General features: G+C 44.7%; 1 protein-coding gene across 1 annotated transcript in view; it reads left to right on the forward strand.

Moving 5' to 3' along the window:
• Positions 1–3723: 3723 nt before the first annotated feature.
• The window catches only part of dnah5l (dynein, axonemal, heavy chain 5 like), a 68315-nt gene continuing 50710 nt past the window's right edge, over positions 3724–21328 (forward strand). The window contains exons 1-13 of the mRNA XM_036943917.2: positions 3724–3873; positions 4271–4541; positions 7659–7759; positions 7984–8172; positions 8247–8321; positions 8425–8511; positions 8971–9042; positions 9141–9242; positions 10477–10663; positions 13857–14022; positions 14330–14423; positions 14845–14943; positions 16462–16643. Of these exons, the coding sequence (XP_036799812.2) occupies positions 4271–4541; positions 7659–7759; positions 7984–8172; positions 8247–8321; positions 8425–8511; positions 8971–9042; positions 9141–9242; positions 10477–10663; positions 13857–14022; positions 14330–14423; positions 14845–14943; positions 16462–16643 (1625 nt within the window). The 5' untranslated portion in view covers positions 3724–3873. The remainder of the gene's footprint in view (positions 3874–4270; positions 4542–7658; positions 7760–7983; positions 8173–8246; positions 8322–8424; positions 8512–8970; positions 9043–9140; positions 9243–10476; positions 10664–13856; positions 14023–14329; positions 14424–14844; positions 14944–16461; positions 16644–21328) is intronic.

Genomic DNA, 21328 nt, shown 5'->3' on the forward strand with positions numbered 1-21328 from the left:
TGTTGATTTTGTCCCTCCACACCAGATGCAATCAGGACACGCAGGTTGAAATATCAAAACAAACTGAACCAATTATATTAATTTAGGGACAGGTCGAAAAGCATTAAACATTTATGGCAATTTAGCTAGCTAGCATGCTGTTGCTAACTAATTTGTCCTGGGATATAAACATTGGGTTGTTATTTTACATGAAATGTACAAGGTCCTCTACTCCGACAATTAATCCACAGACAAAACGGTCAACCAGATTCGTTTCTTGTCAACTCTCCTTCTTCCTTCAGGCTTCTTTTTCTTCTTTGGACTTGATAAGGCGGTTGGCAACCAAATTTACGGTGCATTACTACAACCGACTGGAGTATGTGTAACGGATGTGAAATGGCTAACTAGTTAGCGGTGCGCGCTAAATAGCGTTTCAATCGGTGACGTCACTTGCTCTGAGACCTTGAAGTAGTAGTTCCCCTTGCTCTGCAAGGGCCGCGGCTTTTGTGGAGCGATGGGTAACGATGCTTCGTGGGTGACTGTTGTTGATGTGTGCAGAGGGTCCCTGGTTCGCGCCCGGGTTTGGGCAAGGGGACGGTCTAAAGTTATACTGTTACATTGATGCTGTTGACCCGGGTCACTGGTTGCTGAGGAAAAGGAGGAGGTCAAAAGGGGGGTGAGTGTCTAAAGTTATACTGTTACATATGGACCTCAGTTCATCTTTCAATCACCCTTGTGGGTATATACTCCTAAAAACCAATGAGGAGATGGCACGTGGGTAATCACTCCTAAAAACCAAGGAGAAGATTTGAGAGGCAGGACTTGCAGCGCTTAGAGCGTCACAAATAGAACCAAGTTCTATTTTAGCACCCGGCTACGCAGACGCTCACGAGCTGTGTTGGTGTATTGATTGAATAACATGTATGTATACTTTTATTTTGCAATGCTCGCACACGTACGACATGAGCGCTGTGGTCAGCATGTTAGGAACGTCTCATTTCTGAGGCCAGTAAACGTATCCATTTGAATGTTCAGCTAGTTATCATTAAGTTGTAAAGTTTAAAGACCCTCAAGGCTTTGGAAGGTGGTGTGAGAGATTTCCTTTAAACCACAGTTAACTAGATAAAGTATTTTAATTTTGCTCCCATCCTGCACGAGCTGAGATTCTCCCAAATCCCTAAGATTTGCTTTTTCGAAGACTACCACATTTGGTGTGGACAATTCAAACAGGAAAGAGACATTTGGAGGTAATTTGGATTTTCCAAGATTGATCTCCACTCTTGAAAGGTTGTCCGTTACATCTAGGAGGCCCCAAATAGTGAAATAAGATATTTCAAGCGAGAAAGAGAATGCAACCATTGAAAGAGTTTTCTTTGTCTCCATTTGAATTCCAGCCAGGAATTCTGTTTCTATCCCCATAAGGAGCAGGAGCTTCAATCTGTGGTTGTGAGCAAAAATGCCTGACTTTGGATGTAATCCAGAGTTGTTTGTTTATGTAGGCAAGAGCAGGAAAGCCACTGAAGTTCAAATGGTCAATGTTGTTGCCCAAAAGACTAAGCCAGGACAAAGAGATGGAGTTGTACACCCCATTCTGTACACTTTGTAGTTTATTCATAGAAATGTCAGCCGATTCAATGTTAGGAAGGAACTAAAAAAATGTATAGGACATTTTGTTAATTAGGTTTTTTTTGACAAATCGAGGACCGTTAACTGTTTCAGGTTGTGGAATACGTCAACCTTGATCACTGAGTTGTTTCTGGAGATGTTTCGAAAATAGAGAATGTGTAGTCCTTTGAATTCACCTCCACTTAGAGATGCGAGTTTGTTCTGGTCCCGGATTAGTACACCCAAATGACGGAACTTGAGAAATGTCTCAGGCGGACTGTTTTGAATTTTGTTCTTGGACAGATTGATCTTGGTGGCATTTTGGGGGATGGTCTGTAGAGCATCCGACAACATTCACAATGGTTTGACTCCTACACCAGATAGTGGTGGGGTCATTATAGTTGGCTGACACCCCTTACATCCATAACCCCAGCAGAACCTGATGTTGATGAGAAGCATGAATAAAATAAAGGATCTTGACATCTTCTCTTCACAGCCAATTTAACCTGAAGTAAAGCAGGCTTTTAAATCGGAAATACAGAAAAGTAACACGAGCTAGTAAACTGAAGAAAAAAAATCACCACAGCTGTGATGGAAATATAAATATTATAAATGCCAACAGATCTTTGGTCGTTTCACATGGTGGGATATTTTTGTGTCGGTAAAATGTATTATGCAATAAATGGTGGTGGAAACGAATTTAAGCGCAAATATTGATATAATAGCCATCATATCGAAAGTACATTTGGAGTCACGCGATGATATGGTTTGTGGTCCACCCATTACGACTCGAGAAACCATGCAGTTTATTAGGCTACAGATTATTATTATTATTATGATGATGATGATCTTCACAGGGGGGTGAACGTGCACAGTGATCTTGTTGCTACTTTCCAATAAATATGAAGGGTCTTTTTCTGGTGACATGTTGATTGGTGCTTGACTGCCATTTGACACATAAAAATATAATCCCATGTAGACTAGTCTACCTGCACAGCCTACCCCCACTGTATCTGCGAGCGCACATGACAAGACGAGAGTAGGCACATTTTCTATTAAACGCTAACCGTTTTTGTGACTAAACTATTAATGGAAACCCATTGAACATACATTTTGTGTGCTACGTAATCGCGCACTGACTTTTATACAGACCAGAGAATCTTCTTTCTCATGGTCTGAGAGTTGGTGCCTTTTGGAACATGATTCCATATGTGTTATTTCATAGTTTTGATGTCTTCACTATTATTCTACAATGTAGAAAATAATAAAAAATAAAGAAAAACCCTTGAATGAGTAGGTTTGTCCAAACGTTTGACTGGTATAGTATCACGGCTAAGGGTCCAGGCACTCCGTGTTGCGCCGTGCATAATAACAGCCCTTAGCTGTGCTATATTGGCCATATACAACACCTCATCGGGCCTTATTGCTTAATAATAAACCTTGCTGAAATGTATCCCCTGCATACAATGCTGCCTTCAATCATAATACTGCATAATAATAAGTTGAGACGTCTTAACCTAGCGGTTAAGAGCATTGGGCTAGTAACTAAAAGGTTACTGGTTCGAACCACCGAGCAGACTAGGTGAAAAATCTGTCTGTTCCGTAATTGCACCTGTAAATCGCTCTGGATAAGAGCGTCTGCTAAATGATGTACATTTAATTCGCTGTGGCTTTGTTTAAGCTGTAGCTAGTACCTAGAAATAGTCTACCCCCAGGTAGTTAGTTATATGATATGGATGTCATAACGGAAGTTACTAAGACAATGATTAGTCAATCATGGTAAATACACAAACGCACTGTGATTTAACGTACTTCTCACAATAGAAGATGATATCTACCACTTAATACCTTATTGCATTATCTATGTGTGTTTCTCTTACAATACATCTATTAAGCCTCAAAAACACCTCAAAAATAACATTTACCTGATTAATCAATAACATGATTTGATTTTATCTATTTTACAGTTACACACACACACACACACACACACACAGACCGACAGACAGACAGACAGACATAATTCAAGTATCATTAGCGTTGCCAGACTTTAATGACCTCTCGTGTATTCATATGTGGACAGGCATTTGTTTGACTTATCCCTCTGCTGGTTTTCAGTGGATTAGTCATTCTGGCTAGGGGTTGCCATGACAACAGTCAAACTTTGTCAGAGCAATTCACCCATTGATTGCCTTTAGCGTCAGCTAGCTGAGCTGACTCTAGAGGCTCTTTTACCACACATCCCGGCAGGAGAGCAGCAAGAGACAAAGCAGAAAAACTGAGGGGGAGGTCTGGTATATTCAACATTTAATTTAGAAATTGTTGGATTATTTATCCTGTGTTCTTTTCCATTTGTGTGGATGCGCATAATGAATGTTATGGAAACACTTGAACTACAGTATCCATAGACAGTGCAGCGCATTGTTAGATTTCACATGATCATTATACCTGGCATAGACAATTGCACAATATAAGTTATTCTAATAATAATTTTCAATGGACAAATGGGTTTATTTGTTAAAACTATGTTGTTCAATACTGCAATAAAGTTATGCGTAGATCATGTAAAGGTGTAAGATAATTATAGAAAACTGGATCAAATTAAGATCCTACACTTGACTAGACCATGTCGTCTAATAGTTTAAAACCCAAAAGTGACTATTAACTAACTCCTCTGCGCTTTAAGATGTGTGACACTCAGAATCTCCAGCCAGTTGAAGTAGTGGACCCTGAGGTGGATGAGGGGTCCGGCATCCCCCCAGCGGAGAAGGTGGATCCAGAGGAGGAAGTGTCCAATCCTCCCACAGAGGAAAGCCTTGATGCTGGGGAGACGATGCAGGACAGCCCTGAGGAAGCAAAGAGGGAACAAGAGAACAAGGCCGAGGGAGAGCTAAGCCAGACAACTGCACCCGACCATTCAAATGAGTTAACACCTCCACTTGTTAGTATACGAAAAGGTACAGTGCAAGTGCAGTGTCTTGCGAAAGTATTCACCCCCCTTGGCATTTTTCCTATTTTGTTGTCTTACAACCTGGAATTAAAATAGATTTTTTGGGGGGGTTGTATCATTTGATTTACACAACATGCTTACCACTTTGAAGATGCAATATATTTTTTATTGTGAAACAAACAAGAAATAAGACAACAAAACAGAAAACTTGAGCGTGCATAACTATTCACCCCCGCAAAGTCAATACTTTTGCAGAGCCACCTTTTGCCACAATTACAGCTGCAAGTCTTGGGGGTATGTCACTATAAGCTTGGAACATCTAGCTACTGGGATTTTTACCCATTCTTCAAGGAAAAACTGCTCCAGCTCCTTCAAGTTGGATGGGTTCCGGTGTACAAAATCTTAAAGTCATACCACATACCAATTACCTCAATTGGATTGAGGTCTGGGCTTTGACTAGGCCATTCCAAGACATGTAAATGTTTCCCCTTAAACCACTTGAGTGTTGCTTTAGCAATATGCTTAGGGTTATTGTCTTGCTGGAAGGTAAACCTTTGTCCCAGTCTCAAATCTCTGGAAGACTGAAACAGGTTTCCCTCAAGAATTTCCTTGTATTTAGCGCCATCCATTATTCCTTCAATTCTGACCAGTTTCCCAGTCCCTGCTGATGAAAATCCTCCCAACAGCATGATGCTGCCACCACCATGCTTCACTGGGGGGATGGTATTCTCGAGGTGATGAGAGGTGTTGGGTTTGCGCCAGACATAGCGTTTTCCTTGATGGCCAAAAAGCTCAATTTTAGTCTCATCTGACCAGGGTACCTTCTTCCATATGTTTGGGGTGTCTCCCACATGTCTTTTGTCGAACACCAAACGTATTTGATTATTTTTTCTTTAAGCAATGGCTTTTTTTCTGGACACATTTCCGTAAAGCTCAGCTCTGTGGAGAGTCTCTTTGGTCTCTTTGGTGCCTCTCTGATTAATGCCCTTTTTGCCTGGTCTGTGAGTTTTGGTGGGCGGCCCTCTCTTGGCAGGTTTGTTGTGTTGCCATATTCTTTCCATTTTTAAATAATGGATTTAATGGTGGTCCATGGGATGTTCAACATTTAGGATATTTTTATAACCCAACCCTGATCTGTACGTCTCCACAACTTTGTCCCTGACCTGTTTGGATAGCACCTTGGTCTTCATGGTGCCGCATGCTTGATGGTGCCCCTTGCTTAGTGGTGTTGCAGACGCGGGGGCCTTTCAGAACAGGTGTATATACAGTGGGGAGATCAAGTATTTGATTCACTGCCGATTTAGCAGGTTTTCCTACTTACAAAGCATGTAGAGGTCTGTAAAATCACATTGTATGATTTTTAAGTAATTCATTGGCATTTTATTGCATGACATAAGTATTTGATACATCAGAAAAGCAAAGGTTTGCAAACACTGCAGCAGGGATTTTGGCCCACTCCTCCATACAGACCTTCTCCACATCCTTCAGGTTTCGGGGCTGTCGCTAGGCAATACGGACTTTCAGCTCCCTCCAAAGATGTTCTATTGGGTTCAGGTCTGGAGACTGGCTAGGCCACTCCAGGACATTGAGATGCTTCTTACAGAGCCACTCCTTAGTTGCCCGGGCTGTGTGTTTCGGGTCGTTGTCATGCTGGAAGACCCAGCAACAACCCATCTTCAATGTTCTTACTGAGGGAAGGAGGTTGTTGGCCAAGATCTTGCGATACATGGCCCCATCCATCCTCCCCTCAATACGGTGCAGTCATCCTGTCCCCTTTGCAGAAAAGCATCCCCAAAGAATCATGTTTCCACCTCCATGCTTCATGGTTGAGATGGTGTTCTTGGGGTTATATTCATCCTTCTTCTTCCTCCAAACACGGCGAGTGGAGTTTAGACCAAAAAGCTCTATTTTTGTCTCATCAGACCACATGACCTCCCATTCCTCCTCTGGATCATCCAAATGGTCATTGGCAAACTTCAGACGGGCCTGGACATGAGCTGGCTTGAGCAGGGGGACCTTGCGTGCGCTGCAGGATTTTAATCCATGACGGCGTAGTGTGTTACTAATGGTTTTCTTTGAGACTGTGGTCCCAGCTCTCTTCAGGTCATTGACCAGGTCCTGCCGTGTAGTTCTGGGCTGATCGCTCACCTTCCTCATGATCATTGATGCCCCACGAGGTGAGATCTTGCATGGAGCCCCAGACCGAGGGTGATTGACCGTCATCTTGAGCTTCTTCCATTTTCTAATAATTGCGCCAACAGTTGTTGCCTTCTCACCAAGCTGCTTGCCTATTGTCCTGTAGCCCATCCCAGCCTTGTGCAGGTCTACCATTTTATCCCTGATGACCTTACACAGCTCTCTGGTCTTGGCCATTGTGGAGAGGTTGGAGTCTGTTTGATTGAGTGTGTGGACAGGTGTCTTTTATACAGGTAACAAGTTCAAACAGGTGCAGTTAATACAGGTAATGAGTGGAAAACAGGAGGGCTTCTTAAAGTAAAAAAACAGGTATGTGAGAGCCGGAATTCTTACTGGTTGGTAGGTGATCACTTAAAAATCATACAATGTGATTTTCTGGATTTTTGTTTTAGATTCCATCTCTCACAGTTGAAATGTACCTATGATAAAAATTACAGACCTCTACATGCTTTGTAAGTAGGAAAACCTGCAAAATCGTCTGTGTATCAAATACTTGTTCTTCCCACTGTATACTGAGATCATGTGACAAATCATGTGACACTTAGTTTGCACACAGGTGGACTTTATTTAACCAATTATGTGACTTCTGAAGTGAATTGGTTGCAACAGGTCTTATTTAGGGGCTTCATAGCATTTATTTAATTTCTTTTTTTAAACAAGTTATTTTTTTAATTTCACTTCATCAATTTGTATTATTTTGTGTATGTCCATTACATGAAAAAATATATATATTTAAACGACAGGTTATAATGCAACAAAATAGGAAAACTACAAAGGGGATGAATAATTTTACAAGGCACTGTATATGGGTAGAACTATAGACATACAGGAAGTACAAACACAGACCATGCCATACAGTACATATAGACATGAAGCTCTGATTTTATCGGCCACGAAAATAGACAGTCATGTTTTGCCATATCAACAGACGTGGGAGTGAGTGGACACAGGCGAATAGGAGGTCACAACCCTAAAAGCACCAATCACACGGCATCGGCAGCTCTTCCTTCCTCAACTGCCAGTACAACTGTGAGTATTTACGAAGTCAAGACAGCTGAAAGGGCACAAAGGGTGTTAACCCCTCAGTCATTTTAACTTTTGATGGGCATCAACTGATCAGTTAATCATATCTCACAATATGGGTGAAGTTTCTTAATGTGGAAAACCCTAAACACTGTCTCCCTAAACGAATGTCACAGTAGCTCCGCCAGGTTGTGTTTTCTTTCACTCCCATTCTGTCTGGATGTGATTAGGTTTCAGGGAAACGGACGATGGTACTCTCCAACGAAGCCAGGAAAGAGATGGCTAAGCAGGCCAGGGCTGCCAAGGATGAGCGCCGGGCCATGCTAGATGCCCGCCACAAGTACCTCATAGCCAAGCTTGTGGACAGTGTGAGCCTGGGGGAGACTGAGGTGGAGGAGGCCTTTATATCGGATGACAAGGTAAGGGGGGGGTCAGATATTCACAAAATGCATCCAGACTCCAATTATACTAACTGTCATAAACTCTGCTCTAGTTCAATTTGATAGAGGATTTTTTTGCGCCTAATGGATCAAAGAGGTTGATATTCTTCTATCAAGACATACAAGTGGTAAACTGACCTTTCTCTTTATTGTCATCATTTAAAAAATGGAGCGAAGAACATCAGTCCTATAATATTACATGATGGTACTTTCCCCATCTCCCTTTTTCAGCCTTCATCAAACCACCCCACCTGGGCAGACACAGTCAGTTCTACCCCTGGGCAGAAAAAGCTCTTTCTCACCACTGGAACTTCAGAGGTAACGTTTTGCTGCAGAACTGATTGAAGTCGGTGTTGGTTCTACTTCTACTTGAAATCCTTGTCCGGAACTTCTTCCATTTAATAATTATCTCTGACAAAAGTTTCTAGCCCTAAAAGGGGACTTGAATGCCATCATGGCTTACAAGACACAGTCTGTAATTTTCACATTCTTTCTTTAAAGTATACAGTCCTGCACTCAACACCTTGCAGGCATAGTAATGGGGAAGAACACTCTCCGTGAAATATACCAGAGCCCCCTTCTTCAAACAAGCGTATCAGAATGACCTCATAATTACTAGTTTGGTAATGTTTGTATTACGTTGGTATTGGAGACAGAGCCTCTGCCACTTCTTAAGTATTGATTTCCATGGTATCAGTAAAAAACAAGAGTCTTTCTTTGTTTCTCTCATTCAGTCTCATCACCAGGCCGTGTGATGTGTTGGCTCTTATGTTTCAGGCCTTACTTGAAAAGTGTTTGTTTTTCTTGAGAACGACAGACAAGGCCATAACAACCGCCAATGTTTCCCAGGTCAGTAAGCCTAGCGTTTCTAGCCACCACTTTAGTGGCACTGTTTACGAATTGTTTCACTGTTTTGCTATTGCTCTTGTACTGCTTGTTTCTTCCAGGAAGTGAATTTCGGAATGCTAGACTGCACTAATGGGAGCATTTTGTACAGTATGGAGAAACTGTTCTCACAAATTATGCTGCCTGCACTCAAGTCTCAAGAGGTAATTCCCTATTGAGTATAATGCCCCATCAACATGCATGTTAAGTTGTTCAAAGTAGACAGAATAATCAAACACAACATAACAGGGCGCTGTAGTGAAGCGGGTCGAGAGTTTCAAGTTCCTTGGTGTTCACATCACCAACAAACTATCATGGTCCAAACACACCAAGACATTCGTGAAGAGGGCACGACAACAGTTTCCCGCTCAGGAGACTGAAAAGATTTGGTATGGGTCCCCAGATTCTCAAAAAGTTCTGCAGCTGCACCATCGAGAGCATCTTGACTGGTTGCATCGCCACCTGGTATGGCAACTGAGGCCAAGCTTTCTGCCATCAAAGACCTACATACTAGGCGGTGTCAGAGGAAGGCTCCAAAAATTGTCAGAGACTCCAGTCACCCAAGTCATAGACTGTTATCTCTGCTACTGCACGGCAAGCGGTACCGGAGCGCCTAAGTCTAGGTCCAAAAGGCTCCTTAACAGCTTCTACCCCCAAGTCATAAGACTCATGAACACTGTATCTGTCACGCCCTGACCATAGAGAGTCCTTATTTTCTATGGTGGAGTAGGTCAGGGCGTGACTGGGGGGTTAGTCTAGTTTATTATTTATATTTGGGTGTTCTAGTTTTCATGTTTCTATGTTGGTGATTTGTATGATTCCCAATTAGAGGCAGCTGGTAATCGTTGTCTCTAATTGGGGATCATATTTAAGTAGTGTTTGTTCCCACCTGTGTTTGTGGGATATTGTATTTTAAGTAAGTGCACCTCTGTAGTCACGGTTCATGTTAGTTTATTGTTTTTGCTAAGTTTCACTATTAATCAATTATGTGGAACTCAACATTCGCTGCGCCTTGGTCCGTTTCTACAAACGATCGTGACAGTATCCAATGACCACCCAGACTATTTACATGGACCCCCCACCCACACCTTTGTTTTTACACTACTGCTACTCTGTGTTTATCTATGGACAATCACTTTACCCCTACCTACATGTACAAATGACCTTGAATAACCTGTACCCCCGCACATTAACTGGGTATCAGTACCCCCTGTATATAGCCTCTATATTAAGTTATTGTGTTACTTTCTATTTAGTAAATATTTTCTTAACTCTGTTTCTTAAACTGCATTGTTTGTATGTAACTATTCAGCGCATGTGGCATATACAGTTTGATTTGAACTCTCCTATATCTCCTCTACTTCAACCCCAATAAATGTTTTGTTCAATCCTCACCAGAATTGGGGCTCCATGAAGGATGGACTTCAGAATGCTCAGATTCAGGACTTCCTGAGTTCAGTGGACAAGTTCATTAGCAACCTCTCCTCTGCCAGACTGAATATGGAGGGAAGGTTCCATCTCCACAGAGTGGACACTGGACAGAGCCTAAGCAGCCTGCTAGGCCCAGCAGACTACACAGCTGCAGGTATAGAAGTTACCTAAGTTATGGTTTTGGTGTTTTTTTGTGTGTGATTAGCGACTGTCCACTCTGTTGTATGTTGTGGGAAATGTATTCATTCTTACATATTTGCCTGTCATTGTTATTGTCACGGCCGTCCTCCTCTTCATCTGAAGAGGAGAGGCGAGATGGATCGGAGGACCAATACGCAGCGTGGTAAGTGTCCATGGTGAATCTTTAATAAAGAAAGACTGAACACTATGCAAAAGAGTAACGAAAACAATAAACCAAATACGACCGTGAAGCTACAAAATGAGACCTGTGCTGACACAAGCCACTAACATAGACAATCACCCACAAACAAACAGTGCAACCCAGGCTACCTAAGTATGATTCTCAATCAGAGACAACTAATGACACCTGCCTCTGATTGAGAACCATACTAGGCCGAAAACATAGAAATGCCCCAAAACATAGAAAAACAAACATAGACTGCCCACCCAACTCACGCCCTGACCATACTAAATAAATACAAAACGGAAATAAAGGTCAGAACGTGACAGTACCCCCCCCCCCAAAGGTGCGGACTCCGGCCGCAAAACCTTGACCTATAGGGGAGGGTCTGGGTGGGCGTCTGTCCGCGGTGGCGGCTCTGGCGCGGGACGCGGACCCCACCTCATCATTGTCTTAGTCCGCCTTATTGTCCGCCTCTTTCTCAGCATGACCACCCCTCTCAATGACCCCAAAGGACAGAGGGGCAGCTGCTCGGGACAGAGGGACAGCTGCTCGGGACAGAGAGACAGCTGCTCGGGACAGAGAGACAGCTGCTCGGGACAGAGAGACAGCTGCTCGGGACAGAGAGACAGCTGCTCGGGACAGAGAGACAGCTGCTCGGGACAGAGAGACAGCTGCTCGGGACAGAGAGACAGCTGCTCGGGACAGAGAGACAGCTGCTCGGGACAGAGAGACAGCTGCTCTGGGCAGAGGGGCTCCGGCAGCGGCGCCGGACAGGCGGGAGGCTCCGGCAGAGGCGCCGGACAGGCGGGAGGCTCCGGACAGGCGGGAGGCTCCGGACAGGCGGGAGGCTCCGGACAGGCGGGAGGCTCCGGACAGGCGGGAGGCTCCGGCAGAGGCGCCGGACAGGCGGGAGGCTCCGGCAGAGGCGCCGGACAGGCGGGAGGCTCCGGCAGAGGCGCCGGACAGGCGGGAGGCTCCGGCAGCGGCGCCGGACAGGCGGGAGGCTCCGGCAGAGGCGCCGGACAGGCGGGAGGCTCCGGCAGCGGCGCCGGACAGGCGGGAGACTCCGGCAGCGGCGCCGGACAGGCGGGAGACTCCGGCAGCGGCGCCGGACAGGCGGGAGACTCCGGCAGCGGCGCCGGACAGGCGGGAGACTCCGGCAGCGGCGCCGGACAGGCGGGAGACTCCGGCAGCGGCGCCGGACAGGCGGGACCACCTGCAGGGAGGAGACAGAGAGACAGCCTGGTGCGTGGGGCTGCCACAGGAACCACCAGGCTGGGGAGACCTTCAGGAGGCTTGGGGTTAGGAGGAGGCACCTGAAGGACCGGGCTGTGGGGGAGCACTGGAGCTCTGGTGCGCAACCTTGGCACCACTTCCCCAGGCTGGATAACCACTCTAGCCCGGACCCTCCAGAGTGCAGGCACAGGTTGAACCGGGCTGTGGGTAAGCACGGGAGATCTAGTGCTTACTACACGCACCTCTCCCTTAGGCTCCATTCCCACAGTCGCCCGGTACGAGCGGAGCGCGGGCAGAGGACGCACTGCACCCTCCCAGCGCCCCGGAGACACAGCACGCAGAGCCGGCGCAGGATACCCTGGGCCAAAACTGCGTACCGGCGACCAGACCCGCTGAGCAGGCACCATACGCCCTGGCTCGATGCCCGCACTCGCATGACACTCTCGGGGGGCTGTCCTATAGCGCACCGGGCTATGGACACGTACTGGCGACACCGTGCGCTTAACCGCATAACACGGTGCCTGCCCAGTATCGCGCTGCTTATAATAAGCACGAGGGGTGAGCGCAGGTCTGCTACCTGGCTTAGCTCCACCCCTCGTGTGCCCCCCCCCCAAAAAAATTTGGGGCTGTCTCTCGTACCTGTCGGACTGCCGTGCTGCCTCCTCATATCGCCGCCGCTCAGCTTTCGCTGCCTCCAGCTCTGCTTTGGGGCGGCGATATTCCCCAGCCTGTGCCCAGGGTCCCTCTCCGTTCAGTATCTCCTCCCATGTCCAGGAGTCCTGTGATACCGGCCGCTGTTGTTGTTGCTGCTGCTGCTGCTGTCGTCGCTGTTTTCTACCACGCCGCTTGGTCCTTGGTTGGTGGGTGATTCTGTCACGGCCGTCCTCCTCTTCATCTGAAGAGGAGAGGCGAGATGGATCGGAGGACCAATACGCAGCGTGGTAAGTGTCCATGGTGAATCTTTAATAAAGAAAGACTGAACACTATGCAAAAGAGTAACGAAAACAATAAACCAAATACGACCGTGAAGCTACAAAATGAGACCTGTGCTGACACAAGCCACTAACATAGACAATCACCCACAAACAAACAGTGCAACCCAGGCTACCTAAGTATGATTCTCAATCAGAGACAACTAATGACACCTGCCTCTGATTGAGAACCATACTAGGCCGAAAACATAGAAATGCCCCAAAACATAGAAAAACAAACATAGACTGCCCACCCAACTCACGCCCTGACCATACTAAATAAATACAAAACAACGGAAATAAAGGTCAGAACGTGACAGTTATGCCGAGCAATTATTCCCCCTTGGGGATTAATACAGTTGATTTAATTTAATTTAATTGGTAGTCCTGTGCAAAGACCCACTGAAAAATCTATTTGAGTAGAATAGACGATGTATAGTACAGCACATGCACAGGAGGCTGCTGAGGGGAGAACGGCTGGAAATAATGGCTGGAATGGCACAAACGGAATGGCATCAAACACATGGAAACCATGCGTTTGATGTATTTGATACCATTCCCCTGATTCCGCTCCAGCCATTACCACAAGCCCGTCCTCCCCAATAAAGATGCCACCAACCTCCTGTGAGTACATCCTTCCATTGGCAGATACTGGACATGAACAAGCATCATAGAGAAATGTCAACGTCAGCGGTACTGCTAAGCTCATACTGCACATGAGAAAATACATGCTCAAAGTAAGTCTGTAACATAGACAGTTTGTCTCTTCCCTCAAGCCAATAACTCCGAACTGGTGGAGGAGCTGGAGGGAGTTCTCCTTCACTGGGCCCACCAGATCGAACAGGTGCTGACAGAGGGCGAGCAAATGAGGAAGGAGGCCGATGACATAGGGCCCTCTGCTGAACTGGAGCATTGGAAAAGCCGCATGACCACTTTTAACAGGTACCCATACTCACTTGTCATGCCACCCACCAGAAAAATTCCCCTTTTTTCTGACACAAGTCTCAACTCCACACTCAGTCTGTGTCATTAAAAAACCTTAGAACATCTATTACATTTACATAACTTAGCAGACATTAGGGTCAAGGCCCTTTCGATTACTGGCCCAATGCTCTTAACTGCTAGGTTTCCTGAAACAAAGAATTGTTCTGTTATGCTGGCCAATATTTTTTTGAATGCTGCATGTCTTGTTTGGTGTGTTGGTTGAGTGCACACTAGTCTATATTGATTGTGATCGATGTTTTCTCAGCCTAATGGATGAGATCAAACGACCTCATGTGAAGAAAGTTATTGGAGTGCTGCAGGTGGCCAAGTCAAAGACACTAAGGACCTGGAGAGAGCTGGTCAGTTTCACTCTCTCTATTTTCTATATACTCTATATGTAAAAGCCTCTATTTTCTATATACTATATATATATATATATATATATATATATGTAAAGGCAGGCCTTTATTATCAGTTGCATTCAGTCATTTTGAACATGGATATTTTGAATTCAAGTGTTACTTTTTTGGACTAATGCTCATATATGCTTATAATATATATGCATATAATGCTTGAACTGCACCGTTGGTTAAGGGCCAGTAAGTAAGCATTTCTCAGTAAGGTCTACACTTCTTGTATTCGGCGCACGTGACAAATAAAGTTTGACTGACTTACAAAAGTCACAGTGATTTTTATTGTGCATTTCACACAGTTCAGTGGGGTTGTGTGGAAGTAAAATCAAGCCCTGTAGAAACATAACACAAATCTTATCTGCGGTAGGATGGAAACATCACTGTTGTGGCAAATGAAGCAAAAGACAATATGAAATACCTCTACACGTTGGAGAAGTTCTTTGGCCCGCTTGGAAAGTGCACTCCGGTAAGAACTTTGACATCAAACAACATTTTATTGGTTGCATTCACATATTCAGCAGATGTTATTGCAGGTGCAGCGTAGTGCTTGTGTTCCTAGCTCCAACAGTGCAGTAATATCTAACATTACACAACAACACACACAACCTAAAAGTTAAATAATGGAATTAATAAATATAGAAATATTAGGACGAGCAATGTCGGATTCCAGAGTGTGTGTGTGTGTGTGTGTGTATATATATATATATATATATATATATATATACAGTTAATTACATTTTAAAACATACATATAGACTTTATATAGACAGTATGTGATTGGACGAACAGACATTATGGACAGTATGTGATGGGATGTACATACAGTATGTGACGGGATGAACAGACATTATGGACAGTATGTGATGGGATGAACAGACATTATGGACAGTATGTGGTGGGATGAACAGACATTATGGACAGTATGTGGTGGGATGCACATACAGTATGTGATGGAATGTACAGACATTATGGACAGTATGTGGTGGGATGTACATACAGTATGTGATGGGATGAACAGACATTATGGACAGTATGTGGTGGGATGAACAGACATTATGGACAGTATGTGGTGGGATGCACAGACATTATGGACAGTATGTGGTGGGATGCACATACAGTATGTGATGGAATGTACAGACATTATGGACAGTATGTGGTGGGATGTACATACAGTATGTGATGGGATGAACAGACATTATGGACAGTATGTGGTGGGATGAACAGACATTATGGACAGTATGTGGTGGGATGCACATACAGTATGTGATGGAATGTACAGACATTATGTACATACAGTATGTGATGGGATGAACAGACATTATGGACAGTATATGGTGGGATGTACATACAGTATGTGGTGGGATGAACAGACATTATGGACAGTATGTGGTGGGATGTACAGACATTATGGACAGTATGTGGTGGGATGAACAGACATTATGGACAGTATGTGGTGGGATGTACATACAGTATGTGATGGAATGTACAGACATTATGGACAGTATGTGGTGGGATGTACATACAGTATGTGATGGAATGTACAGACATTATGGACAGTATGTGGATAGAATGTGTAGTATATCTGAGGAATAGTATATGTACAGCAATAGTTAAATAGGGTGGCCTTGGGCAGGGTACCGTGTGGAGGCTGGCTAGTGATAGCTATTTAACAGTCGAATGGCTTTGGGATCAAATCTGTTTTTCAGTGATATCAGGGTGGGTGGAAATATGCAATAAGACTATATATTCTGAGAGCTTCTAAGGCTAGAAATTCTAATGCTTATGACTTTAACCATTCAGATGAATGCTTTTGAAAAGTGCAAACAGTCCTCACAGCCTTAGCTCATGTATGTTTATATGCAGATCCTTGGAACTGTGCATGCCACAAACAAACATAAGATATAAGACGACAATACTAAAACGCTGCACCTGTATGTGTACGAACAATTAGACAAGACATGTCACTGTTTATTACCTCTTCTAGACGACCATGTTGGAACACATTCCCAGACTGATGAACAGCATCCGTATGATCCACAGCATCTCCCAGTACTACAATACCTCAGAGAGAATGACCTCTCTCTTTGTCAAGGTCACCAACCAGATGATTACAACCTGCAAGGCCTACCTATGCCAGGACGTGGCCAAGGTCTGGGATCATGACAGGTATTTATCCGGATATAATCATATATGTGATCACTGAAGGAATTGAACCCACAGCCTAGGCATTGCTAGCAGCACACTCTTAGCAAATGAGCCACACAGCTGGCTTTCATCCTCCCTGGTAGAAAATCAATGATGCTCTGCAATTTTTCTGTTGGCTGTCTAGGAGGCGTTTGAGTACTTGTCTGACATGCTTTGTGTGTTCTTGAAGGGAGCTCGAAAAGATGAGGATGTCATCCAAGTAAACAAACACGTATATGTTAAGCATATCCCTAAGCACATCGTTTGTGAGCGCTTGGAACACAGCCGGGGCGTTGGTCAGGCCGAAGGGCATCACCAAGTATTCGTAGTGACCAGTAGGCGTGTTGAAAGCGGTCTTCCACTCGTCACCGGGTCTGATCCGCACAAGATGGTATGCGTTCCGCAGGTCAAGCCTAGTGAAGACAACTGCTTCCTGGAGCAGCTCAAAGGCTGTGGCCATAAGGGGTAGCGGGTAGCGGTTACGGTCGGTTATGGCATTTAGTCCCCGGTAGTTGATGCAAGGACGTAATCCACCGTCTTTTTTGGCCACAAAGAAAAACCCTGCTCCCGCCGGCGAGGTGGATGGACGCATGAGGCCTGCTGCCAGAGCGTCCTTGATGTAGGTATCCATAGCAGCTCGTTCGGGAGGAGATAGGGAAAGATCCGACCCCTGGGGGGGCAGGTGCCCAGAAACATGGGGCAATCGTAAGGTCTATGGGGTGGTAGCATGGTGGCCCTCTGTTTGCTAAATACCGGTTTGAGGTCATGGTAACACTCGGGAACTCGGGACAGGTTGATGGATTCTAGAGACTCGGGAGGAGAACTCGGGGAACTCGGGAAGATACAAGTGGCTTGGCACGTAGGACCCCACTGCTTGATAGTGTCCACAGACCAGTCGATGTGAGGGTTATGGCTGTGAAGCCAGGGGTATCCAAGGACGAGAGGGAACTCGGAACAGGAGATCAGATGACAGTTCATCACTTCCTGGTGTTGAGAAACTGAAAGTCGCACGGGGGTAGTGACACGTGTGACAAGTCCAGATCCCAAAGGGCTTACATCCAATGTAGTAACCCTCATGGGGTCAATTAGAGGATTCAGCGGGAACGCCATTCTCCTTCACCAAGACACCATCCATGAAGTTACCTGCGGCTCCAGAGTCTACCAAGGCTTGAAGGGGAAGCTCGTGGTTGTCCCAGGAAAGGGTGACTGGAATGAGCAGGCGGGAGTTGGATGGATGGGAGAAGGTTATGTTTCCCGTTACAATCCTCCCAGGCCTGCACGGGACAGTGAGTTTCCCTGGAGCCCGGGACGCGTGGAGCGGAAATGGCCTGGTTTGCCGCAATATAGACAGCATCAAGAATGCTGAGTTGCATCCAAAGAACATCATACCTACTGTGAAGCATGGGGGTGGAAACATCATGCTTTGGGGCTGTTTTTCTGCAAAGGGACCAGGACGACTGATCTGTGTAAAGGAAAGAATGAATGGGGCCATGTATCGTGAGATTTTGAGGGAAAACCTCCTTCCATCAGCAAGGGCATTGAAGATGAAACGTGGCTGGGTCTTTCAGCATGACAATGATCCCAAACACACCGCCCGGGCAACGAAGGAGTGGCTTCGTAAGAAGCAGTTCAAGGTCCTGGAGTGGACTAGCCAGTCTCCAGATCTCAACCCCATAGAAAATCTTTGGAGGGAGTTGAAAGTCCATGTTGCCCAGCAACAGCCTGCTCTAGAGGAGATATGCATGGAGGAATGGGCCAAAATACCAGCAACAGTGTGTGAAAACCTTGTGAAGACTTACAGAAAACATTTGTCCTCTGTCATTACCAGCAAAGGGTATATAACAAAGTATTGAGACATTTTTGTTATTGACCAAATACTTATTTTCCACCGTAATTTGCAAATAAATTCATTAAAAATCCTACAATGTGATTTTCTGGATTTATTTTTCTCATTTTGTCTGTCATAGTTGAAGTGTACCTATGATGGAAATGACAGGCCTCTCTCATCTTTTTAAGTGGGAGAACTTGCACAATTGGTGTCTGACTAAATACTTTTTTGCCCCACTGTGTATGTATATATATATATATATATATATATATATATATATATATATATATATATATATATACATATATATTTATTATGTTACGTTAGTCGTATTCTAAAATGGATTAAATAGTTTGTTCCCTCAACAATCTACACACAATACCCCACAATGACAAAGCAAAAACAGGTTTTAAGAATCGCAGATGTATTAAAAATAAAAAATGTAAATAAAATATTTACATAAATATTCATACGCTTTGCTCAGTACTTTGTTGAAGCACCTTTGGCAGCGATTACAGCTTCGAGACGTCTTGTGTATGACACTACATGCTTGGCACACCTGTATTTGGTGAGTTTCTCCCATTCTTCTCGGCAGATCCTCTCAAGCTCTGTCAGGTTGGATGGGGAGCGTTGCTGCACAGCTATTTTCAGGTCTCTCCAGAGATGTTAGATCGGGTTCAAGTCCGGGCTCTGGCTGGGTCACTCAAGGACATTCAGAGACTGTCCCAAAGCCACTCCTGCATTGTCTTAGCTGTGTGCTTAGGGTCCTTGTCCTGTTGGAAGGTGAACCGTCACCCCAGTCTGAGGTCCTGAGCGCTCTGGAGCAGGTTTTCATCAAGGATCTCTCTGTTCTTTTCTCTGTTCATCTTTCCCTCACTGGTCTCCCAGTCCCTACCGCTGAAAAACATCCCCACAGCATGATGCTGCCACCACCATGATTTACCATAGGGATGGTGTCAGGTTTCCTCCAGACGTGACGTTTGGCGTTCAGGCAAAATAGTTAAATCCTGGTTTCATCAGACCAGAGAATCTGGAATCCTTTGGAATCCTATGGGTGCCTTTTGGCAAACTCCAAGCAGGCTGTCATTTACCTTTTACTGAGGAGTGGCTTCCGTCTGGCCACTCTACCATAAAGGCCTGATTGGTGGAGTGCTGCAGAGATGGTTGTCATTCTGGAAGGTTCTCCCATCTTCACAGAAGAACTCTGGAGCTCTGTCAGAGTGACCATCGGGTTCTTGGTCACCTCTCTGACCAAGGCCCTTCTCCCCCGCTTGCTCAGTTTGGCTGGGCGGTCAGCTCTAGGAAGAGTCTTGGTGGTTCCAGACTTCCATTTAAAAACGCTGAAGGCCACTGTGTTCTTGCGGACCTTCAATGCTGCAGACATTTTTTGGTACACTTCCCCAGATCTGTGCCTCGACACAATCCTGTCTCTGAGCTCTACGGACAATTCCTTCGACCTTATGGCTTGGTTTATGTTCTGACATGCATTGTCAACTGTGGAACCTTATATAGACAGGTGTGTGCCTTAATGGAAACAGGATGCACCTGAGCTCAATTTCGAGTCTCATAGCAAAGGGTCTGAACACTTAATAAGGTATTTCTGTTTTTTTTATTTTTAATACATTTGCAGACATTTCTAAAAACCTGTTCTCGTTTTGTCATTGTGCAGTATTGTGTGTAGATAAATGAGGAAAAAATTTAATGTAATGCATTTTAGAATAAGGCTGTAACGTAACAAAATGTGGAAAAAGTGAAGGCGTCTAAATCCTTCCCAAATGCACTGTGTGTGTATGTATATATATATTGGGGTCACTTAGAGGCCATTGTGGAGGCCAGGTCATCTGATGCAGCACTCCATCACTCTCCTTCTTGTTCAAATAGCCCGTACACAGCCTGGAGGTGGATGTGTGATGGTGTGGGAGTAATTTGCTGGTGACACAGTGAGTGATTTATTTAGAATTCAAGGCACACTTAACCAGCATGGCTACCACAGCATTCTGCAGTGATATACCATCCCATGTGGTTTACGCTTAGTGGGACTATAATTCAACAGGACAATGACCCAACACACCTCCAGGCTGTGTTAAGGCTATTTGACCAACGTCTTTTTGAGGGCTATTTGAATGCTGCACCAGATGACCATGGCCTCAACAATCACCCGACCTCAACCCAATTGAGATGGTTTGGGATGAGTTGGACTGCAGAGGGAAGGAAAAGCAGCCAACAAGTGCTCAGCATATGTGGAAACTCCTTCAAGACTGTCGGAAAAGCATTCCTCATGAAGCTGGCTGAGAGACATCAAGGCAAAGGGTGGCTAATTTGAAGAATCTAAAATCTAAAATATATTCTGATTTGTTTAACTCTTTTTGATTACGACATGATTCCATATGTGTGTGACTGACGGTTTCAAATCAGTCTTATGTAGCAAAATATGAAATTGTGTTTTTTGCATTGGATAAAAGTAGAGACGCAACGCTACAAAATGGTATATCATACACTACAGTTGAGGAACAATGGGGAAGAAATTTGGCTTTGGAAGTTGATAAACGTGATAAACTATAGCTAACCAAGCAAATAGCTCTTTCTGTCAAAATTAGAAAAGTGTAATATCTGAAAATGTATCTAGCTAGACTATCTTATACATCATTCATTGTTGGACGCGTCTCCTGTCAGATGCGATGATTGCCCTTAGTTTGAAGACGTAACCCAGAGACAGGTGTTTTATCCATCTCTTTAGCTATCATACATTCCACTGATTTCAAAACTCAGTCCTCCAGAAAGCGATACATTTAAAAAAGCAGTGTTAGACAGGATTACCTAGACATACTGACCAGCTGAA

Source organism: Oncorhynchus mykiss, chromosome 15 (genome assembly GCF_057628025.1).
Source record: "Oncorhynchus mykiss isolate SJ-2025 chromosome 15, ASM5762802v1, whole genome shotgun sequence".
Taxonomy (NCBI): domain Eukaryota; kingdom Metazoa; phylum Chordata; class Actinopteri; order Salmoniformes; family Salmonidae; genus Oncorhynchus; species Oncorhynchus mykiss.